Raw genomic sequence first — 18,507 nt, 5'->3', positions numbered from 1 at the left:
TTTTAAAAACGCTTTTTGAAAGGAGTGAATTGTCATTTCAAAATAAACTGTAGCAGTATAAGTGCTTAGAGGCAATTAAACTTGCAGGTCTGAGTTTTATGTGATTTTCAGGTCATGGGGTTTGGTCTGTACTTGATGGATGGGAGTGTCAGCAACATCTATAAACTAGATGCCAAGAAAAGGATAAACTTATCCAAGATTGACAAGTACTTCAAGGTAAGTTGCGTTTTTTTAGATAAATGTTTTTATTGAAATGTATACCACTTGAAATTTGGGAGATGAACCCCTATAACCATGACACATATCAGGAAATTGGGGCATGCTGACTGGCAGCGCTCACACTCCTGTCTACAGAGGCGGCTTCTCTCCCTCCTGCTGTGCACCAGTGTTGCCTGGGTTTGAACCTTGTAGAAAGGGAATCAAGCCATGTTCTCTCTCGTGCATCTGGCCACTTTCACTCACTCTGTTTGTTAGAGTCATCCCTGTGGGAGCCTGCAGCTCCAGTCCTTAGGTTTTTATTGTGGTGGAGCAATTCTTGTGATTAGACTGCAGTTTATTTATCCATTTTGTTGTGATGGACGTGAGATTGTTTCTGGGTTTTGGCTGCTCTGATTTAGTGCACGTCTGTGCTCGTTTCTGTTGGAATATACCAGGTGGGTGGTGGTGGTTGCGGGTCCTGGTAGTAAATCCAGCCTGACGATTCTCCCACATGGTTGTGCAGATTTGTGTTCCTTCCAACAATGAACGAGCATTCCCATTGTTCCACATCCTTGGCAACACTTGGCACTGTCACTTTTTGAGGGGAAGGGGCATCCTGAAGGGTATGTCCATCCTTATGATTTCCTCAGTAGCATGTCCTGCAGTTTAGTCGCTGTTTCCTTGGTGACTTTTCATGCTGTTAGCCTTTTGTGTGTTCTCTCTGGTGAAGTGTCACTTCAAGTCTCTACTTCTTTTTTCCCTGTTGATTTGTAGTCTGTGTATTCTGGGTCCATGTCCTTTGTTGGATACATGTGTTCTAAAATACATGCCTTCTCCCCTATGTGGCTCTCCTTTTCACTTTCTTAAAGGTGTCATTTGGTAAACTTCTGTTCAATATTTAATGTAGTCCAATATATCGATCTTTAATGTCCACTTTTAGGAAATCTTTGTATACAGCAGGCTCATGAGAATTTTCTTCTGTGTTACCTCCTAGAAGTGTCACCGTTTCCTTTTCCATCTAGATCTGTAATCCCCTTGAAACTTCCCTCTGTGCATGCTGTGAGGTAGCAGATTGACATTCTTGGATTTTTTCCTCCCCATTATACATATCCAATTGACCCTGTCCATTTATTGCAAAGATTATCTTTTCTCCCATTGCCCTGCCGTGTTACTTGGGTCATAAAGCAGGTGTCTGCATGTGTGTGACTGTCTTAGCTTCTCTGTCTTTCTCCACTGGTTTCCGTCTGTGCTCCAGGGCCATACTGTCTTAGTTTTCCAAAGGAATAGGTCTGCATATCAAGAAGTCTTCAAGTTATGTTAAGATTGCCTTGAGTATCATCCCTTCACCTTTCAACCTACATCTTAGCATTGGCTTGCTGATTTTCACAAGCACACAGACACACACTACTGATAGCCTGGTTTTCCTCTTGGAATATTGTTTGGAATTCCATTGAATCTATAGATCAATTTAGTGAGAACGGACATTTAAAAAATACCAAGTCTTCCAATACATGAACCTGATATATTTCTTCATTCACTTAGAATTTTAAATTTTCTCTAGAATTTTTGGTGGTATTTTTGCTTAGAAGTCTTGTACATATTTTGTTCATGTATTCATACATACTTTTTTGATGCTATTGGAAGTTGTTCCTCTTTAAATTTTCTTTCTTTCTTTTTTTTTTTTTGTTGTGGAAGATTAGCCCTGAGCTAACTGCTGCCAATCCTCCTCTTTTTGCTGAGGAAGACTGGCCCTGAGCTAACATCTATGCCCATCTTCCTTACTTTATATGTGGGACGCCTACCACAGCATGGCATTCCAAGCGGTGCCGTGTCCGCACCCGGGATCTGAACTGGTGAAACCCGGGCCTCCGAAGCAGAACGTGCGCACTTAACCGCTGTGCCACCAGGCCGGCCCCTCATTTTCTAATTGTTGCTTGCATATAGAAATGCAGTTGATTTTTTTGTAACTATAGATCTAGCAAAAGGTAGGTTAATTTTAATATTTGAATTGGTTTTATGAATGTTGGTTCTTAATTTGTATTTTGTTCCGAAAGTGCATGTAGAAGTTATTTACAACTTTTTTGCAGTAAATGATTTGCAGAAATAGCGTTCAATGCATAGTAATTATTACTATTACTCGTTCTTCTTGTGTTTATGTATTTGGTGACTAAACATACATAATGACCCTGTTTTTTTTGTTCTTTGAATACAGCAGCTCCAGGTGGTTCCACTGTTTGGGGACATGCAAATAGAACTGGCAAGATACATCAAGACCAGCACGCACTATGAGGAAAATAAATCTCGGTAGGACGAGCTGCCCATTAGAGCATTCTGCTGTGGCCTCACTGTCGTTTAATAACTCTAGTCATTTATCTGAGATAACACCTTTGCCATTCTCAACTCTCTGGAACTGAATGCCTAATGTGGTAGCCCTTGCCACGTGTGGCTGTTTACCTTTAAATTCATTAAAAAATGCAATTTATTTTCTTAGTGAACTAGCCATTCAAATATTTAATAGTTTGTGGCTACTGTATTGGTGAGCACAGATACAGAACTTTTCCATCATCCCAGAGAATTCTTTTGGATAGTGCTGGTTGAAATGTAGACTTGTTAACAAATTCTCTGGGCCTTGTGGTCTGCTGGTCACTTCTTAACAAGCAGCCCTGTTTGTGGGTGGGATGTTTGCGTGTATCTTACAGAGGGTACAAGACTGTAACCTGTGGACCAAATCCAGCCCAGGCCTGTTTTTGGAAAGTCTTTGTTGCTGAGAACGATCTTTACATTTTAAAAGGGTTGTTTTTAAAATAAGACAATGTGACTATGTGACAGATGTGACAGAGACAGTGTAGCCCACAAATCCTAGAGTATTTACTTTCTGGTCTTATCTAGAGAAAGGTGGCCAACCCTGCCATATAGGATCTGTAGCTCACAGTTAAGGTATTATTGTAGATTCCACATAGGCAGGTGAGTCCCATAGGATGCTTTTGCTGACTTTTGTCAAATGCATGCACCCATAGCCAGACTGGCCGAAGTTCAACCATGATTTTGAAAAACCAGTTGCATCTCAATCTGTTCACTCTGAGGCTGGCAGTCTTTTTCTTTAAAGGCCAAATAGTAAACACGTTAGGCTTCAGGGGCCACATGTGGTCTCTGTCTCATATTCTCGTTTGTTTTTTCTTTTCTTTTTTGTCTTATTAAGCAAGTTTTTAAAAATGTAAAAACCATTTTATGGCCCTAGACCCATACAATAGCTGACCGCATTTGACCTGTGCTGTAGTTTGCCAACCTCTGTGCTAGTTTATTTCCAAATATATTTGCCATTAAATCTGCTATGTGATCCACTCTTAGATGGCTTCTCACTCTCCTCTATGTTAAGTTCATTAAGCTGAAACTTCTTTCTGCTTCAGTACCACCTCAAACTCTGATTTGGAACATGAGCTGATGTCCATGGTGTGAATGTCTGGCTGTGACTGAGTTCAGGCTGACAGCGTGACATTCATTACACAATGCTTCTGCCCTAACAGATAGGGATTAGCTCTAGATCATAAGTAATGGAAAGTCAGTAAGAGAATCAGGAAACCATGAGTTTGTGCACTTATTGTCTGTTTTTAATATGATTTATTCTAAGTTTATAGCATTTAATTGGTAATAATGCCCATGTTTCACAGCTTCCTTGGGAGGTGCCTGAGCATATAGCAATCAGCTTTGGGAGCCTGGCCCAAGGGCCCCACACCAGCATCTGGCCCCAGAAAGGGCAGATGCAGAGTGCGCCAATGCCAGCAATCAGGCTCTGGGCTCCAGTGCCTTGCCTGAGGTGGATATGCTGTTGGGGGTCTGCAGGGGAGGCAAGTGTATTGAGAATGGATCCCAGTGCAGAGCCTGTGCCTTGCACGCTCATTGCAGACTTGAGGAGCTGCCTGGGATAATGCCAACATAATCATCCCATCATCCTGTAGTGGAATCAAAGAGAAAGAGGTACTACTTGAGACAGTGCACTGACCGTCTCAAAAAGTGGTAACTTGTATTCCATCCCTTCACGAAAAGGAGACCAGCTTGTTAAAAACACAGAGTACTGGTGCTACATGTGAGGGGGCAGCCGTCTAAGTCCTAAGATCCATGCTTTCTGCCCAAGAGCACCAGCAGTTTCAGTTCTTAATAAACTTCTTTCCCACTAAATTGTGTCTGTTTGCTGCTGAAATGGTGTGCACATATGTTGTGCACATAGGTAGTTATGGTGACAGTGTCTAACTTCCAGATGATGTCAGTTTTCAACTCTCCCCGTAAGGATAACTTTTGCTCCTGAGTCTTTGGCTGATTTGTTTCTATACTATAGCTTATATTTTCCCATGTGAGTAATAAAGAAATAGTTCCTGCCAACTCTGCAATAATACGTCAAGAGGTCCTCGCAAGGGTGATGCATTGTCCTAAATCCAGCAGCATCTCTCAGCGTTTTAGAAAATGGTTTATTGATTATAGAGAAATTACAATTCCTTTTCCAAAACACAGATATGAGAAGGTAGGGCAGTGACCCTGACACAGGGAGAGGGGGCTGGGCCAGCTCTGTTTCCTTGCTGAGAATTCCATATTGTTTCCTAGCCTCCAGCTCCTCTCCCACGCTATGCATGTGTCCTTGGGCACCCAGCGTTGTGCTGCATAAGCCTTGTGCAAGTGCCCTCAGGTGACACACGTTTCCCCTTCACTGCAGATGGACGTGCACATCTTCCAGTAGCAGCCCGCAGTACAACATCTGTGAGCAGATGATCCAGATCCGGGAGGACCACATGCGCTTCATCTCAGAGCTGGCACGCTATAGCAACAGTGAGGTGAGTGGGCCTTCTGCGCCCGCCCGCACTGACACCTGAGGACAGATGGCCCTAGAATGTCATCTGTGTTCTCTGCAACCGAAAACTGACGTTAATTGCTTTGAGAAGCATGGTTGAGTACGAATACTTAAAAAGCACTCGTTATAATGGATGGCAGTGCAGTGAGCATCGTTTTTATCTGTTCACCTGTAGATCTTTTTTCAGAAAAATGTAATAGAGGTCCCAAAAGAAAGGACTGAGGAAAGACCCTGAATTAAGTCTGTTTCCTAGTCTAGTCTTGTTTCCAAGCTGCTAGAAGAGAGAGGGTAGGGCCTCAGGAAAGGAGTGATTATGGCTTGTGGCCGTTTCGTGCCTAGAGGCAGGAAGTCCTGAAGGCAGAGGCGTGTAGGAGCTGCTGGGTCGGTGGGAGGACGTCCTGGCGCCCAGGGGAGGGCCTGGAGTTGGGTGTAGGAGGAAGCGCTATCTCCTCGGCTTCAGGCCTTGTTAATTCCTTTCGGCTTTGCAGCTGGGTTTCCTGTGTCCTTGTTTGGGCTGATCACGTTATCCCCACCTGTCAAGTGTGACTCCAAGCTAGCCCTGCCAGTGTGTGGGGTGTGCTGGAGGGGTGTGTGAGTGTGGAGGAGCATTGGGAATGGCACTTCTCATATCTTAGCAGACAAGGCAGCAAGGTCAAAGCAGTGGTCAGTGGTATGGGTTCTGCAAATAGTCAAGAAGAACCCGGGGACTTGGGGCCACAGACACAGGTCTGGTTTGTGAGACTGTGGTACCTCAGGGTTCTCAGGAGGACCATTAACATTTGTGGGGAACAGCTCTGTGCGTTGGCCCCACCCATTGCAGGATGATGAGCACCCCTGCCCCCACCCACCAAACGCTAGTCGTCATACAACTAGAATGACTGAAAGACAGCCCAGATGTCTTAGGGCATGTGCTGCCTCCAGCAGACCCCTGGTAGGTGGCCGACTCCCTAGTGAGGAGGCTTTACTTCACCCCTTCTCCAGCGGCCAGCACAGCCCTTAGGGTAGAGATGGGGAGCAGCCCCTTGAGACTTCATGATGTAGTTGTAAACCGAGTTCATGGGAAGCTCTCAAACAACACGTAGAGCTGATTTTTACTCCAAATAAGAGCATCTAACAGCATGCATGGTTCCTGTCATCTTCCTTTTGCTGTTGAGTGTAGTACCTTCAGGATAAGATGATGATTTTAACAAGAAGAAAGAGATCGACCTTTGAATGCTTTACTCAGTTTGTTTGTTTATTTATTTGCTGAGGAAGATTCGCCCTGAGCTAACATCCATGCCAATCTTCCTCTAATTTTTAGTATGTGGGCTGTCAGCACAGCATGGTGACTAACAGAAAAATATAGGTCCAAGCCCAGGAACCAAACCTGGGCCACTGAAGTGGAGAGCACTGAACTTAAGCACTAGGCCTCCAGCAACTTTGGTTGTTTCGTGTCTTGGCTATTGTGAATAATGATGCAATGAACCCAGGGTTGTAGAGTCAGTTGATTTTTGATGAGGGTATACTCAGTGGGGAACAAATAATGCTGGGGAAACTGGGAATCCACGTAGAAAAGAATGAAGTTGGACCCTTTCCTCATACCATACAAAAAATGCAACTCAAAATTGATCATAAAACTAATTGTAAGAGCTAAAACTACCAAACTTTTTAGATTCCACGTATTAGTGAGACTGTACAGTATTCGTCTTTCTCTGTCTGACTTATTTCACTTAGCCCAGTACCCTCAGGGTTCATCCACGTTGTTACAAATGGGAGGATTGCCTTCTTTTTTCGTTTGAGGAAGATTAGTCCTGAGCTAACATCTGCCACCAGTCTTCCTCTTTTTGCTGAGGAAGATTGGCCCTGAGCTATATCCATGCCCATCTTCCTCTACTTTATATGTGGGACGCCTGCCACAGCATGGCTTGCCAAGTGGTGCGTAGGTCCGCACCCGGGATCCAAACCTGTAAACCCCACGCCGCTGAAACAGAACGTGCAAACTAAACCGCTGTGCCACTGGGCTGGCCCAGGATTTCCTTCTTTTTTATGGTTGAATAATATTCCACTGTGTATACAAGTGTATGTATATACATACACACACACTATTTTTCCAAATTTGTTTGCCTCAGGATCCAAATTAAGTTCCAGACACTGCAGTTTGTTGATGTGTCTCCTCGGAGATGTGTCCCCCTCCGTCTCTCTCACTCTCTGGGGCATCATTTGCCATGACTTCTGTGCCGTGTTTCCTGTACATTGGTAGTTAGATCTGGAGACCTGATCAGACTCAGCTTCCCTTCTCTCAGCCCACTCGGCCCTTCGTCGGCCATGCCGCAAACCGCTGGAATGTCTGGCTGACTCTGTGATGCGGGCAGCGTTGTCTGCTGCCTAGCTGCGTGCACCTGTAAGGGTGATACTCTAGTTCTGCCCTCCTCCTCAGCCCTCATACCAGCTGTGCCTTACTCTGTGGGATCCCTCCTCCAGAAGAGACAAGGTCACAGCTGGATTCCTTTGCTTTACGTATCAATTGTTAAAAATAATTGATTCCCTAGCATCATCTAAGGTAACAAATCAAGGGTTTTTTTAGTACTGTGTTGAAGTCAATCTACTTCAGTTTTTTTCTTTTTCTTTTTTTCCCATACTGGTTCTTAATGACTCCTGCAAATTTTGACTTGATGTCTCAAGATACACGCAGCAATTTTAAAATAGCAATACTGGCACTGCTAATAATCATATAATTACTAGAAACAACATAGTTGTATATCGTAATGTATAACTTTATGTTATATTATAATAACAATGCAATTACCAAAAATTGTTTAAGATTTATTTTGCGGTGGATTTTGTCCTTAGATTTCTCCCTCTGGGTTGTTCATTCACTGTCTCTCAAAGTCGCTTGAAGTGTTTTGTTTTGTGTTGGTCTCAGCCTATTGGTAGTGATGCTGAGACACTCTCTTGGAACTGTGCTACTTGTGGCAGCCTGAGGGTAGAAAGAGAGCATGCATGTGGGCCTGGGGTTCTGCTTTTATTGGAGTTGAGGGTAGGGGCGTAGTGTTTCATGGGCTCACTCTTTATTGGTGAATTTAAAACGTAAGAGTGGGAATGTAAAGCGTGGGAAGAGAAAAAACAAGTGGCCCAAATGGTCACTTATGGAAATCAACTAAGATCTCTAAAGCAAAGGAGCCTTAGGGAGGCAGGTGGCCTCGCTCTTTATCTGGTCATGTGGCTGGCAGTGTGTTTGTTGAGACAGCTATCTTTGAAGTGGATGCCACACAATCAAAGCTTATGTGAGGCACTTGCATTACAAAAAAGAAAGACTAACTGTCAGCGCTTCCAGTCCCCTGGGTCACCCAGGGCTCTCTAAAAGGGGAACTTCATGGGTGGAGCAGCCTGGCTCTTTATCTAGTTGTGTAGCTGGCAGTGTGTTTATTTGAGATGGATGTCTTTGAAATGGATCCCTTGGCAATCAAAAGGTTAATGTCAGGCACTTACATTATAATCAAAAAAAGCCAATTATCAGACACTTATGCTATATGGCCCCACTGTGCGGCCATGATGCCAACTTATTACACAGTTCAGTTCATTGTTTCATTTTGCTTTTGAGTTTCAGGGAGCCCTTCCCCCCCCCAATTTAATGTTATGTCATAGTATATACCGTTTATGTGGTTCCCAAGTCAGATGTCTCAAAGGAGGCATGCTCAGAGAAGCTGGCTTCCCCTCTACCCTGTGCCTCCCTACCCTGTAGGTCACTATACTTAAATCTGTTTTATTTGATATAAGCAAATACACAGGATGTGCACGTTTTCCTTTATTTGGCAAGTGGAAACATACTGTGCACAGGCCTCTCTGAACACCATGCCCTGGAGGTTCATCCAGCACAGTCTACAGCATCTTTTCTCTTTGCTTTGAGAGCTACAGAGTATTCATCATTGGGGGCTCTGTGGATGCCAGCCTGTTGCTACAGGGAAGGCTTGTGTGCCCACATCATTTCATATTTTAGAATGTACCTTTAGAGTAGGTTCCTAGAGTGGGTTTGGTGGGTCACGGGGTAAATGCATAGGTGGTTTTTCTGCATATGGGGTGTCTTCCTGATACTTCTGTTGTGCTCTAGGTTGTCACAGGGTCTGGCCGCCAGGAGGCTCAGAAGACAGATGCTGAGTACCGGAAGCTCTTCGACTTGGCACTGCAGGGCCTGCAGTTGCTGTCTCAGTGGAGCGCCCATGTGATGGAAGTGGTAGGCATTCTGTGCTTGCTTTTATTTGGAAATGCAGGGAATTAAAAGAACATCAACCTCCAGCTGGTTAGAAGTGCTTTTGTTCCCAAGCTCCAAGAAATTGACTAAATGATATTTGTTCTGCATTAACTTTGGTCTTTGGATCAAGAAAACATTGGCTTTTTAGCTTTGGCCTTAGAAATAAGAATATATATCAATTTAAATGTTTCTAAGATGACTCAACATACATTGCATGTATGTATGTTACAAATAAAGGGCCTCATCTTTTAAAACGTTTTATAGAATTAAATTTAAGTACTGTTATGATGATTTTTAATTCTCTTTTATTTAAACAATATTTTCTCTGTGGGGTTCTAGCCATCACTTTTTTTGTTTAGTATTAGTAAAATGGTTTCTGATGCCATGTAAAGATTTGCATACCTATAAGTCATAGAAAGTTTTCTCTTTTGTTGTTTATTTTGATCAGACCAAAATTATATTGGATGAGTACATGATCATTTGAATAGCTAATTCTTTTTTTAAACGGTGATGAAATGCCTAGAGTGTTAGAGAGTTAAAATATCCAGGCCGTTTTGTCTGATGTATTTCTTAAACCTCTGGTCTGTTTCTTAAACCCGAAGTCGCATGGCCACAATGTTTTGCACTCTTAGGGAGATGGACTCTGTGTGTGTCTGCGTGGTGTGTGCACGCATGTGTAGCATGTGTGTGTGAGTGAGTGTGACTTTCAGACTCTGCAAATACTACAAGGCTGACCTGTCGGTAGCTTTGGTGAAGGTCATGTGAGTGAGACAAGCAGTTAAGCATTGTTCATTCAGTGTGAATGTCTTCCTCCTTTCTGACCACACCAGTATTCATGGAAACTTGTGCACCCGACGGATAAGTACTCCAACAAGGACTGCCCTGACAACGCTGAGGAGTACGAGCGCGCCACCCGCTACAACTACACCAGTGAGGAGAAGTTCGCCCTCGTGGAGGTATGGTTTGTCTGCTTTCTCTCTTCCTATGACTCTGGCCTCAAACTTCTTCCCTTTCAAAAGCAAAGGCAAAAATGTGAATAAAACTGCCCATTTTATGTCATTACTTTTATGTAGGGTAGCCCTTTGCATCTATCACAGTTCTCAGTACAGGATAAAGTAGGTTCTTGGTGTCTGCACTGACAGCTCCCCTGGGCAGATCAGGGGTTTGCTCGTGAGCATCTGGGAGGGGGAGCAGCTTTTGGTGTGGAATGCAAGAGGACACGACATGACCCTGGCAGTCTGAGAGAGAAGCGCCCCTCATCTCCTCCAGTGTTTCCAGCTGTTGAATCACCAGCTCTTTGCTCTCACACATGTCAGCTGTGGCTCCCTCAGTTATGCACTGTCTTCACGAGCCTTTTGATGAACAGAAGCTCTTACATTTCACTGCCACCCAGTTTCTTTTCTTTTGTAGTTGAACTTTGCCTGCCTTGTTTAAGAAATCTTTGCATGCTGTAAGGTCCTCAAGGTATTCTCCTCCATTGCCTTCTGGATGTTTTATTCTGCTTTCACATTTAGGTCTGAAATTCACCTGAAGTTAGTTTTTGAAACACTTCGCCTGCCCCCTGCTCTACTTGCCACCTTTATTGTGAACAAGTGACCATACATGTGTGGGTGTGTTTCTACTCACTCTTCTAATCCATCGGCCAGTGTGTCTGTCCCGTGCTAACACCCCTCTGTCTTAATTACTATTGCTGGTTCTAGGTATAGTAAAGCAAGTCTTTCTGTCCTTAGGAGTTCCTCAGCTATTCTTGCCTTTTGTATTTTCATGTAAATTTTAGACTCATCTTTTCGTATCCCAGTGAAACTTTTTGGAATTTATGTGGATCACTTTAGGGGAGAATTGACAAATTCATAATATTGAGACTTTTATAAATATGATATATCCCTCCATTTGTTTAGATTCTCTTTAATTTCTCTTTTATAATCTGTGTAAAACTCCTGCACATACTTTGTTAGCTTTATTTCTAGGTGTTTGATAGTAGGTGGTATATTTTTAAGTTTTTATAAATATTTGTCACTGGTATTACAAATATAAATTATTTTTTGTAGTTTTCCTTATGTCTATCAATTTATCTAAACTGACTTATTAATCATAATAAAGTACCCATAGATTCTTTGGGATTTTTTACTTACATAATCATATCATCTGGAAATGATGACAATTTTATTTCTCGCATCTTTCTTTTTTTTTAAATCACACTGGGTAAGACCTCTACTCGTTAAATAGGAGGCACCAGGCATCCTTGTCTCATTTCTCATCTCAAAGGGAAAGCTTTCAACGTTTCACTATATACTGTATTTGCTGTAGGGTTCCAGAAGCCACTCCTCATCAGGTCTGCAAAGAGTGAGAATTTCACTTCTTCATTGCCAATTTGGATCCCCTTTATTTCTTTTTCTTGCCTAATTACCCTGGCCAAAACTTCCAATACTGTGTTGAATAAGAGCTACAAGAGTGGGCATCCTTGTCTTGTTCCTGTTCTCAGAGGGATGGCTTTCAGTTTTTCCCCATTGAGTATGATGTTGGCTGTGGGTTTGTCATATATGACCTTTATTATGTTGAGGTACTTTACTTCTATACCCATTTTATTGAGAGTTTTTATCATATATGGATGTTGCATCTTGTCAAATGCTTTCTCTGCATCTATTGAGATGATCATGTGGTTTTTATTCTTCATTTTTTTAATGTGGTGTATCACATTGATTGATTTGCAGATGTTGAACCATCCTTGCTCAGGGCTTTGTAAACCCCTTTCTTTTTTTTTTTTTGGTCTTAGGGCCTTCTTGATCATTTCTTGCAGTGGGGGTCTTGTGGTGATAAACTCTCTTAGCTTTTGTTTATCTGGGAAAGTTTTTATTTCTCCATGAAATCTGAAGGTTATTTTCTTTGGATAGAGTATTCTTGGCTGAAAGTTTTTGTCTTTCAGAATTTTGAATATATTTTTCTACTCTCTCCTAGCCTGTAAGTTTTCTGCTGAGAAATCTGCTGAAAGCCTGATAGAGGTTCCTTTGTGAGTTGTTTTCTTCTGCCTTGCTGCCCTTAATATTTTTTCTTTGTCATTGACTTTTGCCAGCTTTACTACTGTATGCCTTGGAGAAGATCTTTTTTTTTTTTTTCAGGAAAATTAGACCTGAGCTAACATATGGTGCCAATCCTCCTCTTTTTGCTGGGGAAGCCTGGCCCTGAGCTAACATCCGTGCCCATCTTCCTCTACTTTATATGTGGGATGCCTGCCACAGCTTGGCTTGTCAAGTGGTGCCGTGTCCGCACCTGGGATCTGAACCGGCGAACCCTGGGCCCCCAAAGCGGAACGTGCACCCTTAACCACTGCACCACCGTGCCGGCCCAGGAGAAGGCCTTTTTACATTGATATAATTAGGAGTTCTGTTAGCTTCTTTCACTTGTATTTTCAGCTCCTTCCCCAGGTTTGGGAAGTTCTTAGCTATTATTTGTTTCAACATGCTTTCTGCTCCATTCTCCTTCTCTTCTCCCTCTGGAATACCTGTAATCTTTATGTTGTATTGCCTAATTGAGTTGGATATTTCTTGGAAAATTTCTTCATTTCTTTTAGTCTTACTTCTCGCTCCTCCTCCATCTGAAGCTTTTCTGAATTTCTGTCCTCCGGACTGCTAATTCTCTCCTCCATAATATCAGCTTTGTTATTCAGGGAGTCCAGATTTTTCTTTATCTCATTCATTGTGTTTTCCCCCTCCACCATTTCTGTTTGGTTTTTCTTTATAGTTTCAATCTGTTTTGTGAGGAATTCCCTCTGTTCTTTAATTTTATTGCTGATTGCATTGAACTATCTGTATTTTCTTGTAATTCATTGAGTTGTTTTTATGATAGCTACTTTGAATTCTCTGTCATGTAAATTATAAATTTCTTTGCCTTCAGGATTGATTTCTGGCTGCTTGTCATCTTCCTTCTTGTCTGGAGTACTAATATATTTCTTCATACTGTTTGATGGCATGGATTTGTGTCTCCACATAGTGATAGTATCAGGTCTCAGCTTCCACCTGCTGCCACTGGGTGGGGGTCAAGAGCTGTGTATTCTGAGCCCCCCCCAATGCCCACCTTGCTCGCTCATAGCTGCTCTTTTTCTAATGTATGCCTGAGTGCCCTGTCCCACTGGCTGAGCCAGAGCTCCAGGCAGAGGGAGGGGCGCTTTCTTTTCCGGCACGATCCCAGGGGTGTTCTTGCTCTACCCTTGCTGTCTGCTCCCCTGGGTTGCTGGCTTTATGAGGACACCCCAGAGTAGCTTGGCCATCTCTGTGGGGGGCTTTCCCAAGGGCTGTGAGGGACCTTGGAGATTGAAGGTGTTCTCGTAAAGATCTCCCCCTTCCCCCTCACCTCTCAGAGCCGCGCACACTCCCATGCGCTGGGTCGCTGCCCTTGGGGGAGAGAGAGGAGATCCCCTTATCTCCTTCTACTTCCTCTGGGTGCTCCAGCACCTCCACCTTCAGGCATCTGGCTGCATGGGTTTCTCAGATGTCTTTTATGTTGTGTGAATGTCCTCTGTTGGTTTTTTAGTGTCCTTTTCATTGTGTCTTAGTGGGTAGAGTAAGCGAAGAGCTCACTTTGCGGTGATGCTGACGTCAGTCTCCGCATTACTTTGTCATAAGCTTCCATTCTAGTTTTTGGATGAAGCTTCAAAAAACGACTCATGGCGTACTCCTTCTTTTCTGTTGTCTGCAGTGGTTTGTGTAAGATGTCATTTCTTCCTCAAATGTTTGCTAACGTTTATTGGCAAAGCTTTCCCTTCATGGAATGGTTTTTGAAACGTTCACTTTCTTTACTATATATAGCAGCATTCAGATTTTCTGTTTCTTCTTGTATCAGTTTTGGCAGGTTGTATTTTCATGGATTTTCTAAGAGTCTTTCTCAATTTTCTAATGTTTTGGCATTAAGTTTTTCATAATAAATTTTCGTCTTATTTTTGGCACAGTTTTTTTTCCCACGTACTATGCAGTTCACCCATTTAAAATGTAAAATGCAGTGCTTTTTTGGTATGTTCACAGAGTTGTGGAATCACAATCAAATTTGGAACATTTTTGTTACCTCAAAAAGAAACCCCATGCTCACTAGCATTCACTCCCGTTCTCCCTTCCCTTCTACCCTAGGCAGCCACCAGTCTACTTTCTGACTCTGTAGCTTTGCCTGTTCTGAACATGTCGTGTAAATGGAATTCTGTAACATGTGGCATTTTGTCATTGACTTCTTTCACTTAACAGTGTTTTCAGGATTCACACATGTATCAGTATTTCATTGTTTTCATTGCCAAATAATGTTCTGTTGTACGGATATATCATGTTTTATTTATCCGTGTATTAGCTGACGGACGTTTGGGTTGTTTCCACTTTTTCCCTATTATGCCTAATGCTGCTGCAACTTTTGTCTGCAGGTTTTTGTATGGATGCATGTTTTCATTCCTTTTGATGATACACTTGCAAGTAGAATTGCTTGGTCATATGGTAACTCTGTGTTTAACATTTTCAGAAAGTACCAGATGGTTTTGCAAAGTGGCAGCATTATTCTACATTCCTACCAGCAGTGAATGAGGGTTCCACTTTCTCCAAATCCTGGCCAACACTTGTTATTGTCTGTCTTTTTTATTCTCACCACCTTGCTAGATGTGGAATGGTATCTAATTTTGGTATTTGATTTGCATTTCCCTAACGACTAATGATATTGGGCATATTTTCATGTGCTTATTGACAGTTTGTGCATCTCAGAGAAATGTTGATTCAGATCCTTTGCCCCCCCGCTTTTTTTTTGGTGAGGAAGATTGGCCCTGAGCTAACGTCTGTTGCCAATCTTCCTCTTTTTGCCTGAGGAAGGTTGGCCCTGAGCTAACATCTATGCCAGTCTTCCCCTGTTTTGTATATGGGATGCCCCCACAGCACAGCTTGATGAATGGTGTGTGTGTCCTTGCCCGGTATCCAAACCTGCGAAACCCATGCCGCCAAAGTGGAGTGTGCAAACTTAACCACTACACCGCAGGGCTGGCCCTCCTTTGCCCATTTTTCGATTGGGTTGTTTTTGTATTATTGGGTTCTTTATATATTCTACATACCAGTTCTTGTCAGACATGTGATTTGCAGTATTTTCCCTCATTCTGTGGTTTGTCCTTTTATTTTCTTAATGGGGTCGTTTGAAGCACAAAAGTCTTTAATTTTGAGAAAGTTCAATTTTTCTGTTTTCCTTTTGTTGTTTGTACTTTTGGTGTCATATCTTAAGAAACTATTGCCTTCCCCAGGTTACAAAGATTTACTCCTATGTTTTCTTCTAAGAGTTTATGGTTTTACCTCTTACGTATAAATGTATGATCCCTTTGGATTGATTCTGTTAATGGTGTGAGGTCAAGGTTGTGTCAGGGGTCCCCAGGACCACCTCAGGCTAGATTTATCAGAAGGACTCACAGGACTAAGTAGCAGTTCTGTTCAAGATTATGATTTATTGCAGCAAAAGGACACAGATTAAAATCAGCAAAAGGAAAAGGTGCATGGGTGACATCCAGGAGAAACCAGGTGTCCCCTACTGGTGGAAGTGCCCAGGATGTGCTTAATTCTCCCAGCAATGATGAGTGACAACAGATGCAGTTTTTCCAACCAGGGAAGCTCATCCAAGCCTTGGTGGCCAGGGTTTTTATTGGGGTCAGGCATGCAGCAACCACAGGACTGACCTTAGCTTCTCAGACTCCAGAACCCCAGAGCAAAAACAGGGTTCACCATAAACCACATTGTTAGCATCAACTGTCTGTCAAACTGCTGCTCCACTGGCCCAAAGCCACAGACACGCATACACTCTTTTCAGGCAGAATCTTCTTGTCGCTCAGAGCTCGTCCTAGGAGCTAGCCAAGGGCCAGACCTGAAGACAGGCCTTTCTCAGGAATGTGCAGGGTTTAATCATCCCAGGCCTGCTGGGTTAACCCTTTTCTGCACAGTACGCCGTCTTCATGCTTTGGCGTGTGGATATCCAGCTGTCCCAATACTATTTGTTGAAAAGATCATATTTCCCCATTGGATTGTTTTCACACCCTTGGTGAAAATCAGTTGACTGTAAATGTGAGGGTTTGTTTCTGGATTCCTACTTCTCTTCCCTATGCCAGCATACTCTCATAATCTCCCAATATATGTCAACTTTGTAGTAATGCCCCCTTTCTATTCTTAATGCTGGTAATTCATGACTTGTCTGTTTTTCTCTTGATCAGTCTTGCTTGGTATTTGTCAACTTATTTATTTTTAAAACAGCTTTTTCTCAGTTCATCACCTCTATTATATGCTTGTTTTCTGTTTCATTAATTTTTGCTTTTAGATATTCATTTCCCTCTACTTTCGGGGGATTTATTTTGTTTTTCTTTTTATAAATTCATGGTGAATATTAGATTAGTATTATCTTCAGGCTTTTTTGTCTTCTAATATGTGCATCTAAAGCTCAAAATTTACCTTTGAGCTCATCTTTTTGTACATCCCGTAAGCTTGAATATGTAGTATTTTCATTTTCATTCAGATTGGCGTGATTTTGAATTTAGTTCAATTAGAATTTGAATTAGAGAATTTACTTTTTTAAATAGAAGTTTTCCCTTTTTTCCTTCATTAGAAAAGCAACCCAGATTCATTAAACAAATCCCTAAAGTAAACAAACAGAAAACATGGATGTGCAATGAGGACAGTACAGTGTCCATGACGCCATCACAGAGATGAACTTTACGCAGTTTATGCATTTTCTTTCAGGCCTTTTTATGCATATTAATTCAGTGTGCCATTATTGTTTAATAGATGGGATTTCGACTGCAAACTCTTATAACTTCTTTTTTCTTTTCCAGATAGTAACATATTTGCTTTCCTAAAACTTTTTTCTTCTCCTTTGAAGTCCTTCATGGAGGTGTGCCCTTAGGGATGTGGGAGGATTGTGAGTCAGTTACAAACACTCCTCTTAGCTCATGCCTGCAGATCCATCCCTGCCTTCAAGGTGCTCATGGTCTGATGGAATCAGACGCAGGTGTGGGGATGGCTGATGACACAGAGCTGTTCTTGGGAAGATGGTTACAGGACAGCAGCTGCAGAGCAGGAATGCAAGAAGCCAAGAGAAGCGCCATGCAGAGGGAGAGGCAACCTCCAGGGAGTGTGCCAGCTGATGGAGCTCAGCACTGCCTGAGAAGGAGCCGTTTCCTATCACCCTCCAGCACACTGAAAGTCTTGTGTGCCCCCTGCAGGTTATCGCCATGATCAAAGGCTTGCAGGTGCTGATGGGCAGGATGGAGAGCGTGTTCAACCATGCCATCCGGCACACTGTCTACGCCGCGCTGCAGGACTTCTCCCAGGTCACCCTCAGGGAGCCCCTCAGGCAGGCCATCAAGAAGAAGAAGAATGTCATCCAGAGGTCAGCCTCACTGCATGCACCTCCCTGCATTCAATGTCTAAAACTGTAGGATCAGCTTAGGTTTCAACAGCTATAGAGTTGCATTTTCATAAATATGCTCAGTACATTTCTCTTCCACTTCCCGATGCCCTTGTGGTGAATTTCCTCTAAATGTATTGCAGGGGCTCCAGTTATTAACCTGAACAACCTACAGTAGATGAAGTACAGAGTGTCTGAGCTATCTGGAGATCCAGGGGCAAGGGCGTGTTTATCTCAGGCCAGGAGTGTCTCAAAATCTGTCCAAAGAGTCTGATCACCAAGCCTGTAGGGACACGCAGCCGGCCTCCCACCTCCCATCTCAGTGTGTTGTCTTCAGTGTTTTTACTTCTGTTCCTTTTGGCCTATAAGTTGGTCGAAAACTACACAGATATGGCAGACATCCTGTAGCAACCTTGAGCTAGTTTTCCCTCAATATTTAGCCTTTCAGATAAAGTTGTCTCTCAGAGACATCTCTGTAAAATGGAGCTTACAAAGGCCCACAGTGCACTGGTTTCATTTTGTGATTGTATAGTTAATATATTTGTTACCAGTGTGGTGTGATTTTTAGCATTAATAAAGTTTTACACTGTGAGACTTAGCAGTTTGTGTTCGCTCCAGCTGGGTGGAGGGCTGGGTGGAGGTTTTCATGTTTTCCATTATGCCCCCTGTTTTGCTCATGCTCGCCATAATGGGAGGCTCACTATGTGGGCAGTGTGCAGTGTGCTCCAAAGGTAGCTTAGGTTTTAGCTAGAACTTTCCCCACGAGGTGATCAGGATGGGCGTGTGGGTTCATCTGCTCCTAGTGTGCTGTCCAGGGCCTCTCTGCATGGTGGAGTGTGTGGGG

At 42.9% G+C, this 18,507-nt stretch overlaps 1 protein-coding gene across 2 annotated transcripts in view; it reads left to right on the top strand.

Moving 5' to 3' along the window:
* LOC138917134 (cytoplasmic FMR1-interacting protein 1-like) overlaps positions 1-18,507 on the top strand; it is an 87,785-nt gene that overhangs the window by 33,728 nt on the left and 35,550 nt on the right. For both annotated transcript variants that reach the window (XM_070231936.1, XM_070231938.1), the window contains exons 9-14: positions 112-216; positions 2,411-2,502; positions 4,904-5,021; positions 9,126-9,248; positions 10,097-10,222; positions 17,479-17,645. In XM_070231936.1, coding sequence (XP_070088037.1) covers positions 112-216; positions 2,411-2,502; positions 4,904-5,021; positions 9,126-9,248; positions 10,097-10,222; positions 17,479-17,645 — 731 coding nt within the window. The remainder of the gene's footprint in view (positions 1-111; positions 217-2,410; positions 2,503-4,903; positions 5,022-9,125; positions 9,249-10,096; positions 10,223-17,478; positions 17,646-18,507) is intronic.

This window comes from Equus caballus, chromosome 1 (genome assembly GCF_041296265.1).
Source record: "Equus caballus isolate H_3958 breed thoroughbred chromosome 1, TB-T2T, whole genome shotgun sequence".
Classification (NCBI taxonomy): Eukaryota; Metazoa; Chordata; class Mammalia; order Perissodactyla; family Equidae; genus Equus; species Equus caballus.
Note: the sequence above shows the minus strand (reverse complement) of the source record. Positions and strands in the feature narration are given on the sequence as shown.